The 17,990-nt window shown below is 46.2% G+C and overlaps 1 protein-coding gene across 3 annotated transcripts in view; it reads right to left on the bottom strand.

The window, feature by feature from the left end:
- SLC18A2 (solute carrier family 18 member A2) overlaps positions 1-17,990 on the bottom strand; it is a 105,174-nt gene that overhangs the window by 42,605 nt on the left and 44,579 nt on the right. For all 3 annotated transcript variants that reach the window (XM_068255271.1, XM_068255270.1, XM_068255272.1), the window contains exons 3-5: positions 13,189-13,513; positions 9,872-9,930; positions 8,158-8,241 (exon numbers count right to left, since the gene is read on the bottom strand). In XM_068255271.1, the coding sequence (XP_068111372.1) occupies positions 8,158-8,241; positions 9,872-9,930; positions 13,189-13,513 (468 nt within the window). The remainder of the gene's footprint in view (positions 1-8,157; positions 8,242-9,871; positions 9,931-13,188; positions 13,514-17,990) is intronic.

The raw sequence follows: 17,990 nt of genomic DNA on the forward strand, positions 1-17,990 counted from the left end.
TGGGTGACAGATGGGACACTGAGCTGCTTGGAAAACACGCAGTTCAGCCTCCAATCTGAAAGACCCCTTTAAAGTGAATGGGAACCGCATTTAAAAAAATGTGACAGATACTTACCCAAGGAGAGGGAAGGCTCTGGGTCCTATAGAGCCTTCCAGCTCCTTTCCTGGTCCCCTCGTTCCGGTGCTGGCTCGCACGGTAGCAGTATTGACTAATTTAGTCAAATACTGCTTTACCTGGCCGAAGGAGGCTTCAGAAGTCTTCAGGGAGCCCGAGTGCTCCTGAAGAAGGGCGGCCCTGTACTGCGCCTGCGCAAGCACGCTCTCTTGCACGCTCACGCCTGTGCAGTATGGAGCCACACGTCTTTGGGAGGATTTGCCATGAAAATTATAGGTTTACATTGGTTGAGCTCACTCTGTTTCTGTCACTTTATTCCAGCATGACCTAGACTGGATGGAGCCGACTGCAGTGAAGCATATGGATTATCTTGCGGGATGCAAATTTTGCACCTGGGGAGAGTCCATTGGACCTGACAGGTACCCATGTGTTTCTGGTATAATGTGTTTTTCATGCAGAGCTCCCCCTCAAAAAGTCTTGTCTCCTAGAGTTTCCCCTCAGGTGTATTTATCCGGATCGAGACGGATGCGCTTGAGTATATGTTGGGGTCACTACTCTGCAGATTTATGTTGGATGAACCTCCCTGCAGATTTATTTATATGCGGAGAGGCTCTTTGGCTGCAGAGTGCCCTTTTTTTAGGGGCATGTGTTGCTTCGGCATGAGCGTGGTGGTTGCCTTGCCAACCGAGACGCTCTGACTGACGTCAGTAATGGCACGAGCGTGGTGGTTGCTTTGGAAACCGGGACGCTCGGACTGACGTGGTGACGGCGGAGGGGGACGCTCTGATCTGCGGCGTGTGGGCGGCCGGGGGACGCATTGAGCGCCCTTTGGTTGCTGGGTGACTAGCTCCGCCCACACTGACGGGGGTAGCCTCTGCCACTGTTTGGCGAACGCGGATTGGTGGTTCTCCGCGCTTGGCCTTCTGGGTTAGGGGTTACCATGGAGACCATGCGTGGGAGACCTACGAGACCGGAGCAACGGTCGGAGCGGGTCTTCCCGCTGCTATGGTGCAGGTTTGAGCTCCAATCAGTTTAAAGGTGAGCTGAGTGACAGGGGCATATGTGAACTATTGTAGAAACATTTTGGCAATCTAAGCGTATTACTCTGCAAGCAATGTACCTGCATGGCTTTGGATAGTATGCATACTCATAATTTAACATGTAGCATTGATTGATATTGCATCGATCTTGAGAAACTTATTGTTTATGTCCATAATTGGAGGGGAGGAGCTTCCTTTCTATGTGGGAGTTACTGTTGTTTGTCAGTAGATTTAAGAAGGAGCATTATCTGTAACATGGTTTGTCTGCACTGTTCTGATGAAGGGGACCCTTGCTGGCCCCGAAACAATTGTTAACCTTGTGTTGACACATGATTGAAGAATAAATTTTTGCTTATTTGAGAAGCTGGAGTGCTAACCAATCCTTACTACTTTTGAACTGTTCACCGGATGCTGCTAACATCCATGGTTATGCACCCGCACTGCGGTAAGGTGTGCCTCTCCCCACTGTCTACTTTGGACGTCTTTGGGAGGACACGGCTCCTGAAGACTTCCAAATACCCTTTCGGCGGGGGATAGAAACGGGGGGAGCCAGCACAGGATAGAGAGCACCGAGAGAGGAGACGGAAGGCTCTATACGATCCAGAGCCTTCCCTCTCCTTAGGTAAGTATTTGTTTCATTTTTTTAAAAATGCGGTTCCCATTCACTTTGAAATTGCAAAACGCTAGCGCTTAGTGCTAGCGTTTTGCGTGGGTGATTTTACCGGGCGGTAAAATCACTGTACACGCTCGCGATTTCTGAGTGATCGCGATCAGCGCTTTTTTAAGCACTGTATCCCGATCACTCCAGAATAGCAGAAAAATGCTGCAAGCAACACGTTTTGTGATTGCCGCTAATCGCAAATCACCTGCGATCGGCGGCAATCCCAGCAGTGAGATCACTGCCATATATTTAATTTTGCGCTAGCGGTTCGGTGATTAGCGGTAAACTGCTGCTAATCACCTAAGTGAGAACGGGCCCTTAAATTGTAAACAGTTTATAAAAAGCTTTCTATGGCCTAGTCACAGTGCACACCAGAGCGGTTCTGCTGCGGTTTGCGATCCGCTTGCGGGTGCGGATCCGCTAGGGTAATGTATTTCAATGGGCTGGTGCACACCAGAGCGGGAGGCGTTTTGCAGAAACGCATACTCCCGGGCTGCTGCAGATTTTGGATTGCGGATGCGTTTCTGCCTCAATGTTAAGTATAGGAAAAACGCAAACCGCTCTGAAAAACGGCACTTCAGAGCGGTTTGCCAGGTGTTTTTTTTTACAGTAGCTGTGTTCAGTAACAGCTTTACTGTAACAATACATGAAATCTACTACACCAAAAACGCTTCACAAAACCGCAAAATGCTAGCTGAAACGCTACAGAAAAATAAGAAAAAGTGTTTCAAAATCTGCTAGCATTTTGCGGATCTGCTAGCGGTTTTTGGTGTGCACCAGGCCTACCTTCCCTTGCAGGCAGTTGTTGTTTGCAGTATATTGATATTGAGGCATTTGTCCACTAGGGGAAGCTGCAGCCCTATTAGCCTGGAACCAAGTTCTACCAAGTGCTGATATTTAGGGCAATTACCTATCACCTGTGCTGCACCATTACCCCATCCATCAGCCCAGCTGATGTGGGAGTATTCTGGGCCCTGGATAATGCTGGGTTCTGCTCACTCTCTACAGTTTTGTGGTGAAACTTCAGGAACAACCGTAACATTTCTCTGACCTTTAAGAAGGGAACAAAAATAATCTGTGACGATACAGTATCTGTCTCATCAGACTGCATAATGCTTACTGCTGCTGCGTGCAATGCTGTGTGCAAAACTGCTGTGGATACTCCTGTTGGGGACAAGCTGTGTGCAGAAGTTTTGCAGATATTGCTGTTGGGGACAACGCTGTGTGCAGAAGTGCTGTGGATAATCCTATTGGGGACAACGCTGTGCGCAGAAGAGCTGTGGATGCTTCTGTTGGATACAATGCTGTGCGGTTCTGCAGCTACTCCTGTTGGGGACAATGCTGTGTGCAGAAGTGCTGCTGCTACTCCTGTTGGGGACAACGCTTTTGCGCAGAAGTGCTGTGGACACTCCTGTTAGGGACAACACTGTGTGCAGAAGTGCTGCAGCTACTCCTGTTGGGGACAACGCTGTGCACAGGAGTGCTGTTGATTCTCCAATTGTGGGACATTGCTGTGTACAGAAGTGCTGTGGATACTACTGTTGAGGAAGAAAATGTGTGCAGAAGTACTGGCTACTCCTGTTGAGGACAGCGCTGTGCGCAAAACAGCTCTGGCTACTCCTGTTGGGGACAATGTTGTGTACAGAAGTTCTGCAGATACTTTTTTGAGGACAACACTGTGCACAGAAGTTCTGCATAATGCCTACTGCTGCTGCGTGCAATGCTGTGTGCAAAACTGCTGCAGCAAAACCTGTTGAGAATACCGCTGTGTGCAGAAGTGCTGTGGATACTCCTGTTGGGGACAAGTTGTGCGCAGACGTTCTGCAGCTACTCCTTTTGGGGACAATGCTTTGCAAATAAGCAGAGGAGGATCATCCACCAGGCAACCTAGGCAGGTGTCTGGGGCCTAGTGGGTGGCAAGGGGCCCACAAGACACCTTTGTTGACCTCTCTCCACTTCAGCTTACCAAACGGACCACAAGAGGGTGCAAAATCTACTACTTTGGCTAGGGCCCCATTACATCTAAAGTTATCTCTGCACAGGAGTGCGGGCTGACACTGCTGTTGTGGACAAGACTGCAGCAATCACTGCTGTGATAGAGGACAACTGCTGCTTTGGCTGTATTTATTTATCTAAGGGTGATTACTGCCTGGAACATCCATTACGCTTCTCACATGAAGTTTTAGCACAGTGATTCTGTTAGGTGAAGGGCAGTGTGTATGGCAACCCTCAGCAACCAATCAGAGACCAGTTTTTCCTTAATTTGACACTATACTGTACAGCATTGGAGCATCAAGTCTGTTTACTCTGGGCTACCTCTTCCTGGGACAATTCTGGATGTTACCAGCAGAAAAGGCTGCTATAGAAAAGATCATCATTGATAAGTAAGTAATATAGAATCTGCAGTTGCTGACTACCCTGTAAAAATGCTAGCTTCCTGCTGTATCTCTGGCTAGAATACATTAACCTCCTTGGCAGTAATCCCGAGCTGAGCTCGGGCTATGCCGCCGCGGAGGATTGCTCTGGCCTTGCTGAGCTGATTTGCATATTTTTTTTTTTCAAACACGCAGCTAGCACTTTGCTAGCTGCGTGTTTGTTGCGCTCGCCGCCGATCCGCCGCTACCCGACACGAAAGAGGCTCTCCCCCCCCCCCCCCCCGCAGACCCCTTGCGCAGCCTGGCCGATCACCGCCAGGCTGCCCTATGGGGTTGATCATGACGTCGATGACATCAGTCTGATCGTCGCCATGGCGATTGGGGAAGCCCATACAGGAAATCCTGTTCAGAATGGGATCTCCTGTTGGGATTATGCGCCGGCGGCGATCGGAGGGGCTGAGCGGACGCCGCAGGGAGGGGGGAAGCATATAGCTAGTGCTAGGCTAGCTACATGCTAAAAAAAAAAAACCCTCCCGCTCCCATGCGCCGCAAATAATTAGAACAGCAGGGAGGTTAAAGGGGTACTATGGCAAGAAATTGTAAAATTTAAAATATGTGCAAACATAGACAAATAAGAAGAACGTTTTTTTCCAGAGTAAAATGAGCCATAAATTACTTTTCTCCTATGTTGCTGTCACTTACAGTAAGTAGTAGAAATCTGACAGAAGTGACAGGTTTTAGACTAGTCCATCTCTTCATAGGGGATTTTCAGCAAGGCTTTTATTTTTTTATAAAGCGATTACCTGAAAGGGATTTAAACAATGATGCTGGCCAGCTTCCCTGCTTGCTACAGTTTTTTGGCAGTTGGACAAAGCAACTGCCATTTACTAAGTGCTTTTGAAAATAAATAAATCCCTGAGAATCCCCACATGAAGAGATGTAACAGCCCAAAACTTGTTGCTTCTGTCAGATTTCTACTACCTACTGTGAGTGACAGCAACAGAGGCGTCCGAGCCATTAGGCAGCTATAAATTTTCGCCTAAGGCGACAGGAAGAAGCAAGGGCGCTTCTGCACTGAGTAGTGAGAGAAGAAATGCCTCTCAGCTGACTCAGGTGTCAGTTTACACAGCAGCAGCAGCAGCGGGGCTGACTGGACTTCAGCTCAATGATTCAAAGAACCACAGTAATGAATAAGTCAGTGAGAGAAGGCACTCATCCTAGTCAGGGATCCGAGGAGTACAGCATCATCAGCTCCTGAGTCCGACTCCTGAGAATTCAGTCCCTCTCTCTCTGCCACTGCTAACTGGGTGGATGTAGAGACTGTGTAGCAGCCAGGCATTGACTTCCCCCCAGGCCGCCTTTCATTCAATGATTTAGGGTTGGTCCTGTGTCTGCTGTATTCAGGGTTGTTGATGTAAGGCAATGTAAAATACTAGGCTAGCTGATAAAAGTGCAATTAGAGGGCAGGCTAGCTGGTAAATATACACAGCATGATGTAGAACTCGTCTGGAGGGTCAGTGGGAAAAAATCTGTCTGGTCTCTCCAGATTGTTATAATGACTGCATGTGCAGATAAGGTCTTAAACAGGTTGAAAAGTTTTGACAGTCCCTAGACTCCAGGAGGGCTGCTTGCTGACTTGTGTAAGAGATTGGCAGGGACAGCAGTCCTATTACCAGCAACTAGTCTCTGTGTAATGTGGGACTGCAATACAGATAAACTGCTCCATCTCAGGCTATTCTCAGTCTCACTCCACTCCTCCTATCTCTGTATGTGTATAGTGTATGTCTACTGTGTGCTGTGTATAGTGTGCTCTGTGTGTGTGTGTGTGTGTGTGTGTGTGTGTTGTGTGCAGTGTGTGTACTGTGTGTGTGTGTGTATGTTGTGTGCAGTGTGTGTACTGTGTGTGTGTGTGTGTAGTGTGTGTACTGTGCTGTGCGTGTCTAAAGTGTGTGTGTGTGTGTGTACTGTGTATAGTGTGTATGTTGTGTGCAGTGTGTGTACTGTGTGTGTGTGTGTATGTTGTGTGCAGTGTGTGTGTGTATAGTGTGTGTACTGTGCTGTGCATGTCTAGAGTGTGTGTGTGTACTGTGTATAGTGTGTATGTTGTGTGCAGTGTGTGTACTGTGTGTGTGTGTACACTGTGTGTGTGTGTGTATAGTGTGTGTGTGTGTGTGTGTATAGTGTGTGTGTGTGTGTGTGTGTGTACTGTGTGTGGTGTGTGTGAGTGCATGCCGCAATAAGTATATTTTATGGTGAAACGCTCTGCTGCATAACAACTATTTTCTGGTGAACCCATGCCGCAATAAGTACATTTTCTGGTGAAACGCTGCTGCATTATGATTTTCGGGGGTCTTGGGGGTGGGGTTCACCACAGGAGTGGTGTTCACCATGAGGGGTGCGGGGTATGGGACTGGGGGCAATCACGGGGGGGGGGGGGGGGGGGGCCACAGGATTTCTCGCCTGGAGTGACAAAATGGCTAGAGACGCCCCTGGACAGCAACATAGGAGAAAAGTAATTCATGGCTCATTTTACTCTGGAAAAAACATACTTCTTATTTGTTTATGTGTGCACATATTTGAAATTTATAAAATGTTTCGCTATAGTGCCCCTTTACGGCTCAGAATTTGCCACCCTCCCCTTTCTTATATCAGATAACAGGCAGCTGGGTTGGCTTAGAGGTTTAGATTAAAAGTTTGGATCTATTATGGCTGAGTTGAGCCAGCTTGAAAGTCCATTCAGAAACGTTCTCCAATCACAGCAATGTCTACGACTTCAAGCATTTCAATTGGCCGAATAGTGTGGGAGTATTATTACTACAACCTATCTGAAACCTAGCAGTTCATGCTAGGTTCTGTCCACCCAATCAGGTTAGCGGAATTTCCCTATGGACTATCTTGCTGGCTCACCTCAACCATACTAACGGCAAAAGTTTTTGAGACGTGGTTTATATTTTTTTTACCACAGGACAGAGGTAGTAAGGTGTATACACACGCTACACAAAACTTGGTGGCTGTTCGTGGATGCTTTGGCAGAGCATGTGTACAGGTGCCCCTGAGTTTGTGGCTCCGCCTTACCCCACCCATCAAAAGCTGCCCCGTGCTGTCGGCCCTCCTACCTTCCCCACAGATCCTGATGCATCTCTCTGCTATAGGAAAACAAGTTGTCTGTACAGCTCTCAGCTCTGGATCTGTACTTGAGGCATGCACCTAAGTCCGTTTACATAGATCATACATGTCAAACTCCTGTTTGTAAAGTCTTTCCCTTGGAGCCATCAGATTTGGCCCCCACTTTTCATTATGTTTGGCCCTCTTAGGACCACCAGAGAAGCTATATTGGAGGGTAAAACCTAGATCATCAGGGAAGCCAAATAGGGAGGGGGAAAGCACTGAATACCAGGGAACTGTATAGGAGAGGGAGGGTGGCCACTATACACCAAAGAACTGTATAGGGGGAAGGAGGGGGCCACTAGATAGACACCAGGAAAATGTATAGGGGAGGAAGGACCACTAAAAATCAGGGAAAAGTATAGGGGAGGGAGTAGGGACAACCACTGAACACCTGGGAACAGAATAGATGAAGAAGGAGGGCCAATAGACACCATGGAACCATATAGGGGAAGGAGGGGGACACCAGGGAACTGTACAGGGGAAGAAGGGGGCACTAGACACTAGGGAACTGTATAGGGGATGGTGGGGAGCTATTAAACACCAGGAAACCGTATAAAGGAGAGAGGTGGCCACTAAACATCGAGGTCGGGCTGCGAGTTGGTCCCAGTGTTCAATTTCAGCCAACTTCGTGTTTTAGTTTGTCACCCCTGACATAGATGCAATTTAACTGTAAGCTTTTTTACATGGACCAAATACATACAAAAGTGCAGGAAAATGTAGTTACTAAAAGAGAGAGCACAGAGCAAACAATCAGTTAAACTGTTTTTTTTGTTGTTTTTTTTGGCATGCGATACTGACCTGCAACAGAAGAACATGAGGAGCCAATTCCTTGCATAGATCTTGCTATGAATAGCAAGACGTAACTTCCAGAGAAGGCAAACACTGCAGAGAGAAGAAATAATAGTTACTGACACAGGAAATACCAGTGCTATAGTGATGGCTGCAGTTTTATATGTGTAGACGCTAATTGATTTGCTGATAACAAATAAGTCCCATTGTTAAGGTAACTGGTCAGTCTGTGCCCCGCCCCTTGCAGTCTGAACAGCAGGATGCATCACAGCCCCACCCACAAAGCTTAAAGGTGAAATGCAATACACAGCTGTATCTGGTCATATGGGGGAAATTTAAAGACCACCTCCAGCCCCCCAAAAAAGGTGTGAATGGCAGTCTATGCACTGTGTAGAGTTAGATGAACTTATAAAGTTTACAGGCGGACCGCCCCTTGATAACTCAGATGATGACAGGACCGCCCCTTGGTAATAACTCAGATGATGACAGGACCGCCCCTTGGTAATAACTCAGATGGTGGCAGGACCGCCCCTTGGTAGTAACTCAGATGATAACATCACCCCTTGGTAGTAACGCAGATGATGACAGGACCACCCCTTGATAGTAACTCAGATGATAACACCGCCCCTTGATAGTAACTCAGATGATAACACTGCCCCTTGATAGTAACTCAGATGGTGGCAGGACCGCCCCTTGATAGTAACTCAGATGGTGGCAGGACCGCCCCTTGATAGTAACTCAGATGATAACAGGACCGTCCCTTGATAGTAACTCAGATGGTGGCAGGACCGCTCCTTGATAGTAACTCAGATGGTGGCAGGACTGCCCCTTGATAGTAACTCAGATGATAACACTGCCCCTTGATAGTAACTCAGATGATAACATCACCCCTTGGTAGTAACGCAGATGATGACAGGACCACCCCTTGATAGTAACTCAGATGATAACACCGCCCCTTGATAGTAACTCAGGTGATGACAGGACCGCCCCTTGATAGTAACTCAGATGATAACACTGCCCCTTGATAGTAACTCAGATGGTGGCAGGACCGCCCCTTGATAGTAACTCAGATGATGACAGGACCGCCCCTTGATAGTAACTCAGATGGTGGCAGGACCGCCCCTTGATAGTAACTCAGATGGTGGCAGGACCGCCCCTTGATAGTAACTCAGATGGTGGCAGGACCGCCCCTTGATAGTAACTCAGATGATGACAGGACCGCCCCTTGATAGTAACTCAGATGGTGGCAGGACCGCCCCTTGATCATACACACACATTGGAATTACATAAGCAAGAGATTTTCATATTGCTGGCACTCAGGAAAGTGCTCGTAGTGTGAACCAGCCCTTAGGAACTATCGGTGAATTGACTAGCAGTTGCCAAATGAGCTTTACCCATTGCAAAGCTCTGGTGTAAGCCAGCACCTATTCAGTAGGTGACCTTGGGCAAGTCTCCCTAACACTGCTACTGCCTATAGAGCGCGTCTTAGTGACTGCAGCTCTGGCGCTTTGAGTCCGCCAGGAGGAAAGCGCGATATAAATGTTCTGTGTTTGTTTGTTTGTTTGGTGTAGTCCCTGCAAATTCCCCATCCACTGGCTCTGGAACGTGTATGATGGCTGGATCATTACAGCTCAGGAAAGGTGTGTGTGGCTTTGGAAGGTGTTAGATTGTCACCCTGGAAGACAGAACACTGCTCTGATGGAGAGAGGCACTTTGTACTTACTGATGGTGGAGAGGAACATGATGCAGAATCCAGCAAACATGGGGATCTGGTACCCAATCCTGCCAATACAAGACACAGCACCATAAGCAGCAATATAATACACACATCTCCAGGTTATTTATTAATACAAAACTCACATCTTTGCAATCTAAGTAACAGAGGCATCAAAGCCAGTAGCTACCGACCTTGGGGCCCCGATGGGGAATTTGTACACACCCCCCTTCCTACATTAATTTCCTCCCTCCCACCCCAGTATGATAGCCAGATGGGCTCCCCCCTCCCTCCCCAGTATGGTTTCTAGATGTGACCCATTGTCTTCTCCCCCCCCCCTCCCATATGGTAGTCAGGAATAGGTGCCTCCAGTATAGCTAGCCAGGTACAGGTGTCCCCAGTATATGTAGCCGGGCATAGGTGCCCCTAGTATAGGTGCCCCAGTATAGATAGCCGGGTATAGGTGCCCCTACTATAGGTAGCCGGGTATAGGTGCCCCAGTATAGGTAGCCGGGTATAGGTGCCCCTAGTATAGGTAGCTGGGTATAGGTGCCCCTACTATAGGTAGCCGGGTATAGGTGCCCCAGTAAAGGGAGCCGGGTATACTTGCCCCTAGTATAGGTAGCCGGGTATAGGTGTCCCAAGTATAGGTAGCCGGGTATAGGTGCCCCTACTATAGGTAGCCGGGTATAGGTGCCCCAGTATAGGTAGCCGGGTATAGGTGTCCCAAGTATAGGTAGCCGGGTATAGGTGCCCCAGTATAGGTAGCCGGGCATAGGTGTCCCAAGTATAGGTAGCCGGGTATAGGTGTCCCAAGTATAGATAGCCAAGTATAGGTGCCCCTAGTATAGGTAGCCAGGTATGGGCTCCCCCAGTATAGGTAGCCAGGTATGGGCTCCCCCAGTATAGGTAACCAGGTATAGGCAGCCCGGGTTTTGGTGTCCCCAGTATAGGTGCTCCCGGTATAGGTAGCCAGGTATAGGTGCCCCCAGAATAGGTAGCCAGGTATTGGTGCCTCCAGTATAGGTAGCCAGACAAATTCCAGGTCCACTGTAGTAGGACAGTGAGCAGTGTGGCAGCTGTCCTGGTGTGTGTCACATTGCTATGGCTCCCTCGGTTCATTCCAATGTGACTTCTGTTGTTATCGGCTGTCTCCCGAGCTGCTAGTGCCTGGAATTTATCAGTGTTTGTGCCAGCAGTAGATGCTGCTTGTTTGCTGTAAAGTTGCTACAGGTGATGTGTAGCACTATAGACTCTTATTGATGCTGCTACCATAGCACCAGCTGTGTGGCTAGTCACAATTCGCTAGTTCCAGTGATTTATAGCTACTACAAATCCCTGCTGCCAGTTACCTGTGTGATAAAATGGTTACATTACCACGTAATTCAGATTCTGCTGCTTTGCAGCTATACCAACACTACACTGTTTGCCACCAAAAATTAAACGTATAACATAATCACCCAACACCAATTCATTAAGCCAGCTGAACACGAATACAATAAGCATTTCAGCACAGCAAGGATTTAATATTTATAGAGGAACTGCAGTGAAAATAATGTAATGAATAAACTTGCTTATGTTTACAATATTCTTTTATAAATGATGTAGTCCGTGTTTGCTCATTGTAAATTCTTTCCTCTCCCTGACATACATTTCCGAAATGTATCACTTGTGGCGACATCTTTAGTCCTGCCAGGTGCAACCCTGTGGAATGTTTGTTTACTGGGAGCTTTGAAGGCAGTAGAAAATATACCTGGTGTCCCAGAATGCTCTGTGGGGAGAATTCCCCATAGTTAAACAGCCTAGGCTAAGCATTACTGGGAGGGTGGGGCTACATACTAATATTCAGCAATATAGAGCTATAGGGAGTGTTTTTGATGCTGAAACTAGGATAAAAAACATTAAAGTTGGTATCCTGAATAATTTGCTGCATCCTACAATATGTCAGTACTGGGCCTCCGCTGTCTTGTAACACTTGTAACATCGCGTGTCGGTGCTCGGCATGTGTGGTGCTACTACCGCTGCAATTTGGCTGCATTTAAATTGCACCCGAATTGCACTAGCAGGTCACAGATGGGAGACTGTATTGCTCAGCAAGCTCGGAGTTCAGCCTCCCATCTGAAAGAAGCGCTGTCAAGAAACAGAACCCAAATTACGATAAAACAGCGTAATCTGGCCACCAGCAAGAGCTAGAAGCTGAATTGCATATTACCCCTGAGGCCACGGCGGCCTGGAGGGGGAATATTCATTAATGCGGTCTGGACTTTTGCAGCGCCTTAATTACATGTACATTGTGAGTGGGCCGCGCCAAGGTTTGCCTGGAGGCGTGGCTTTTAAGGCAAGAGAGAGGGGACACAGCTGTGATGGCGAGTAGGACGACTTGTGGAATAAGTAAGTGGCTGGCCTCTCATTGGTCCATCACAGCTGTCTGCATCTGCATGGGAAAAGTCTGCTATCGGTTACCGTTAAAATGATTGGTTCATGATTGGTGAAGAACGGGCGTTGCTAGACTCCTAAGAGATCCAGGGCACTTTTGGGCACTCTAGTCGGAAAATGGGTGTGGCCATGGGCCAGATTTACATGAACTTAACAGCGGTCTAAGTAAGCCTGCCCAGCAACATGTTGGATGAAGCCCCCATCTCCATTAATACAAAAAACAAACCCAAAAATGCAGCCTATCACATAAATAGGCAGTGTTACAACTGGGCAGAGTTACCTGGCTTCTGTGCTGGCTAGTCTGGCTTTCTGCTGGGCAGGCTGGCCTGCTTTATCTGGCAGCTCCCCCAAAGCATTCCCTGACCTAGTGGACCCCCTTCCATGCTCCCACAGGACTCCCATTCAGGCACCACTGCATGCCCTCATAGAAGAACCACAGCTCCCTGCATGCCCCCATAAAGGCATCACAGTGTCCAGCACGGTACCACAGCACCCAGTAGGCCCACATAGAGGCACCATAGCACCCAGCATACCCCCAACTGATGAACCACAGCTCCCAGCATGCCCACCATTGAAGCACCACAGCCTGCAGGACATCCGAGACACCCCAGAATAGATCTGGGGCACGTGCCACTGATTTTTGGGGCTAGCAACGCCCCTGGAGGCGAATGTGTTGTCTTCCTTTATATGATTGACTAAACTTGAAAAAGGAGTGATTTTGCTCAGCAATGTCACTGTTCTGTCCACCCATTAAAACTGCTCATGATAACGTTATAGGACCGGTCATTTCTTTGGATATGCACGATCATAGTGTTGGATGGTTGACGTAACACATTATTGCATTCCAGAGTAGTCCCACCTCTAGGTTCAAAGACACAGATATAGGGTACCTGTTAGTCAGAGGGCCGATGAAGGGATTAGTCAGCAGCTGAACGGTGGCTTTCGATGCGAACAATAACCCCACTTTGACATTTTCGTTGAGTAAATTGGAGTCGGCCTTGGGGCAGTCTGGCTCTGGTGTGGTGTTGAGCGCAGGTGGCTTTGTCACCTCTTCCAGTGACTCCGGGCGTAGCGACTCAGCTGTGACATTAGCGATGATCAGGGTGCTGTTGTTGTAGTAGGAGAAGATGGTCTGGAGGCTGTTGTGCCCTTTGTGGGCCATGCTACTGTTTGCTTCTTGTGTCATGGTGTACAAATAGCTGGGGATGATGGGAACTGTGCACAGAAATAGCATATATCAGAGACATGCCAACAAAAGAGTACAAAGTATCAGGTGTTATGTTAGAAAATAACCTATTCCACTCTACGGAGGAGCATTCCGTATTGCAACGCCGTTCCAAATGATACAGAACAAAACAAGAATTTGAGCACTGCATACTGTGGCCAGGGGAGGGGTGTTATCTCGCTGTTGACGCCTCCTTGCGCTGCCCTCCCTCGCTGCCACCACCACGATCAGCAGTGCACAAATTCTTGCTTTGTTCCGAATCGGAATCATCTTTATTCGGTGAGTACGCCATTGAAGTTCCTGGAATTGGTTGTGGTACGAAAAGCATTGGCAGGAGAACAGGAGACAGACATAGCACTGGGAAAAGTACATTAACCACTTCCCCTTCCCCGGGATGAGTATCTATGTCCCTGAAATGTTTTTTCTATGTATGTCAAGAGGGTATATTGCTTTTAATTTTGAAACTATGGGCTTGTAAAACTGAAAAAATGCACATTTATTTCCAAATAAAATATTGGGGCCATACATTAAACTAGGGAAATATTTTAAATAACCAGGACAAATGTGCAAATAAAATGTGTGGGTTTTAATTACGGTAGCATGTACAGTATTATGTTAAAACTATAATGGCCAAAACTGAAAAATGTTTTTTCCCTTATTTTTCCTGCTAAAATGCAGTTAGATATAATTCTTAGCAAAAAGTACCACCCAAAGAAAGCCCAATTGGTGGCGAAAAAAACAAAATATAGATTGTTCTGTTGTGATATGTAGTAATAAAGTTATAGGAAAATGAATGGAAGGAGCACTGACCGGTCAAAATTGCTCTGTTTTTTAAGGGGAAAAACCCTTGGAGGTGAAGTGGTTAATACAGGCAAAGGGGGCAACAAGAGTTCATTGATACAGGCGAAGGGGGAAACAGGATTTAATGCAAATTGTATGCAACTTGGAATTGGATCTATCAGATGCACTTCTGATTTTGATGGCCATTTCCAAAGTGCATACAATGGCCCTTTTTCTTCTAGGTGATATTTTCACACCTTCTCAATAAAATGCCTTTTAAGACACTAGCAAGTAAGAAAATTCTCCAAGGATTTATTTTTAAACCGTTCCAATAAAGTATATGTAACCACTTCACCATTAAGGGTTTTTTTCCCCTTATGGACCATAGCAATTTTCCAATTTTAGTGTTCCTTCCATTCATTGGCCAAAAACTTTATCACTACTTATCACAATGAAATGATCTATATCTTTTTTTTTTTTCCGCCACCAATTAGGCTTTCTTTGGGGGGTACTTTTTGCTAAGAATTATTTTATCCTAAATGCATTTTAACGGAGATAATAAGAAAAAAAATGGAAAAATTATTTATTTTTTAGTTTTCAGCCATTATAGTTTTAAAATAAAACATGCTGCTGTGGATGATAAAACACATTTTATTTGCCCTCTTGTCCCATTTATTCCAAAAATAAATTACGGTTAAAATAAGTTTGTTTAACATATACAAAATTATAAATTTAAATTATGTCCCTAGTACAAATTCTGGCGACAATATTTTATTTAGAAATAATGGTATATTTTTTCAGTTTTACGTTTGTCACTAAGTACAAGCCCCTATTTGCAAAAAAACCAGTAATATACCCTCATGACATACATATTGAAAAAGTTGAGTACCTAAGGTAACTATTTATGTATTTGTGTGTGTGTGTGTGTGTTTTCACTTTATCAATGACTACCAGCATCTCATTGATCACAGGCACTTTGATAGGTGAATGGGAACTGTGTTCCCATTCACTTATCAGTGCACTAATGGGCGGTGACAAGAACTCACGGGATCGCGGCAAGGTACGTATATCTATGCCCCTGGGGCCAATAATAACCCCCGATGGGGCGTAGCTGTACTGCCTCTGCTGCAGTAAATGGTTGATGCCTCCAACATGCAAAAAAATTACTCAAAATAAGAATTTTAAATAAGTTTATATTTTTTTTTTACCTTTTTAGTACTTATTGAATTGTTGAAGTGAATCTGAATTTAAATAAAAACAAACAAACAGATACACACCTAAGGAGAGGGAAGGCGCTGCGTCCTATAGAGCCTTCCCGTTCCTACGGTCCACACGTTTCAGTGCTGGCTTCGCCATTAGCAGTCTTTGACCAGGGGACTGTAGGAGGACCAGGAAGGCTTTATAGGACCCAGAGCCTTCCCTCTCCTTAGGTCAGTATCTGTTTTTTTTTTTATTATTATTTAACTTCAGACTCTCGTTAAGTGCTAACAAAAAAAATATTTTTTTGGTATGATGAAAATGTATCTCCTGGGAGAAAACTCAGGAGGAACTGGCCCATATGTAAATCACTTTTTCTTCTGACTTCTCTCCTAGGAGATAATTTTTAATCTTCTCTTTAAAGTAACTTTTCAGCACTTTGCAATTGAAAAAGTACCAAAAAGTTATTGAAAAATTACTATCAAAAGGCATTTCATTGATAAGAGGTGAAAAGATCACCTAGATGAAAACTTGGGAGAAAAAGTGAACAGTATATGGGCCAATGTGTGCTAAATACAACCTTTATTTAATATGGCCTTTTTTAATAAATTACATTCATAACATTTTCTTGTAAAGAAAAAAACCAAAAAAAAACAACAACCAAAAACTTTAATAAAACCACTATTATTCCTTTTAGTATAGTACATTCCCTGTACTGCTCAACGCTGGGAATAAGAGTGAAGAAGATTAGCATAGATCAGCGGCTGGGTGTTTGGCGGTCTCTGCAGAGACACGGCCAGATATGGGAAGGGGGAGGGAGGGTCAGTGTTTTGTGCAGCCCTGTGTACACAGCCATACAATAGCCTTCGCTGCAGCTTGTTGGCACAGGCAGGAAATTGTGCAGAATTTAATATGGAGCTGATGAGAGACGCTCAGATAAAAGGGGGAACTTCAAGGTGTCGCCGCACAAAACAATCGCAAAGCTGGGGAAGGGAGGGATTTTGAATGAACTGTCACTGTTGGGATGGAAGCAAAACGGCAAGCCGCCGCCGCCACCCAGCCGTGCACTGACAACTCACACGTCTCCACTATTATGCCTGCACACACCATGCAATCTTCCGACAGTTCGACGGGTCCAATCCATAAGTTCCTTCAGGTCCAGTCAGGTTTCCGATCGATTTTGTGCAAAAATCACCGGAAATCAGATTGGACCTGTCGGAAATGATTGATTGGACTCGTCGATTTGACAGGAAATTGCAGGGTGTGTACCAGGCATTAGGGAATTCTGCAGACGGTTCAACCATAAGTTCTCCGACAAGTCAATACCTGACTGTAATACTGCTGGTCTCCCTACTCAACATCTGCCCAGGCGCAGTACAGCCATACTTATGGCTGTATATTTCAGCGGGGTCCTGGGGGGGGAAGTAGCGTGAGCGGCGCTGGAGACAGAGAAAACCAGAGCTCCACTGCATGGAACCTGGAAGAGGTGAGTCCGCGCTCCTTCCTTGTCTGCTGCTCTAATTTCTGGAGTGGGAGCGCTTCCCGTAGCCATTGCATTCCACTATTCCCCTTCCTCCTTGTTTTCCCTACTTTCCTTTTTCTACCTGAAAGGGTTAAATATTCAGGTATGCAAATGACCGTTTCTCTGTATTAGGACCTAGTGGGACTAGTTACCCTCACTGATACGTAATTACAGCCATAAAACTCTTTCCTAGAAAAGAATAGCTTATAGGTGTAGGAGAAAGAGGTGCCCAGGGTATAAAACTATGTTAAAAACAACTAAAATGAAAGACGTTTAAGGTGGCTTATCTTAATGACACAGTCAAAATGTTGAACAAAATGATGTTCAAAAACGTGAACGTGTCATCGAGGTAAGCTACCTCAAACTTTTTTTCATTTTAGTTGCCAGGGGCATTTTTTGGGCTTTCCAGATGAAAAATGGGTGTGGCCATACATGTGGGTGTAGTCATAGGTGGAGCCAATATTACATGAACTTAACAGCGTTCTAAGTAGGCCAGGTCAGCAAAATGTTGGCTGAATCAGCATATCGCATAAATAGGCAGGGTCACTTAAAGAGACACTGAAGTCTCTTATATATATATATATATATATATATATATATATATATATATATATATATATATATATATATATATATAACAAAATCCTCTTTAACATACTAGCCCTACCTAAACCTCCTAACTGGCCCTCCCTCTCCCCTGTAAAATCCACAACTTTCTTGGTCGTGGATTTTGCTGCCCTCTACTCTTCCGTGTGAGGCAGAGCCATGAGCTGCAGCTCTGCCTCACACGCGTCTGTCAGCGCGTATCTCCGCCTCTCCCCGCCCCTCTCAGTGAAGGAAGACTGAGAGGGGTGGGGAGAGGCGGAGATACGCGCTGACAGAAGCGCTGAGAGGCACAGTTGCTGCTCATAGCTCTGCCTCTCACGGAAGCGCTGGCCGGATTGCCCCCCCCCCCCCCCCGGGGGGAT

The sequence above is a fragment of the Hyperolius riggenbachi genome, chromosome 10 (assembly GCF_040937935.1).
Source record: "Hyperolius riggenbachi isolate aHypRig1 chromosome 10, aHypRig1.pri, whole genome shotgun sequence".
NCBI classification, from domain to species: Eukaryota; Metazoa; Chordata; class Amphibia; order Anura; family Hyperoliidae; genus Hyperolius; species Hyperolius riggenbachi.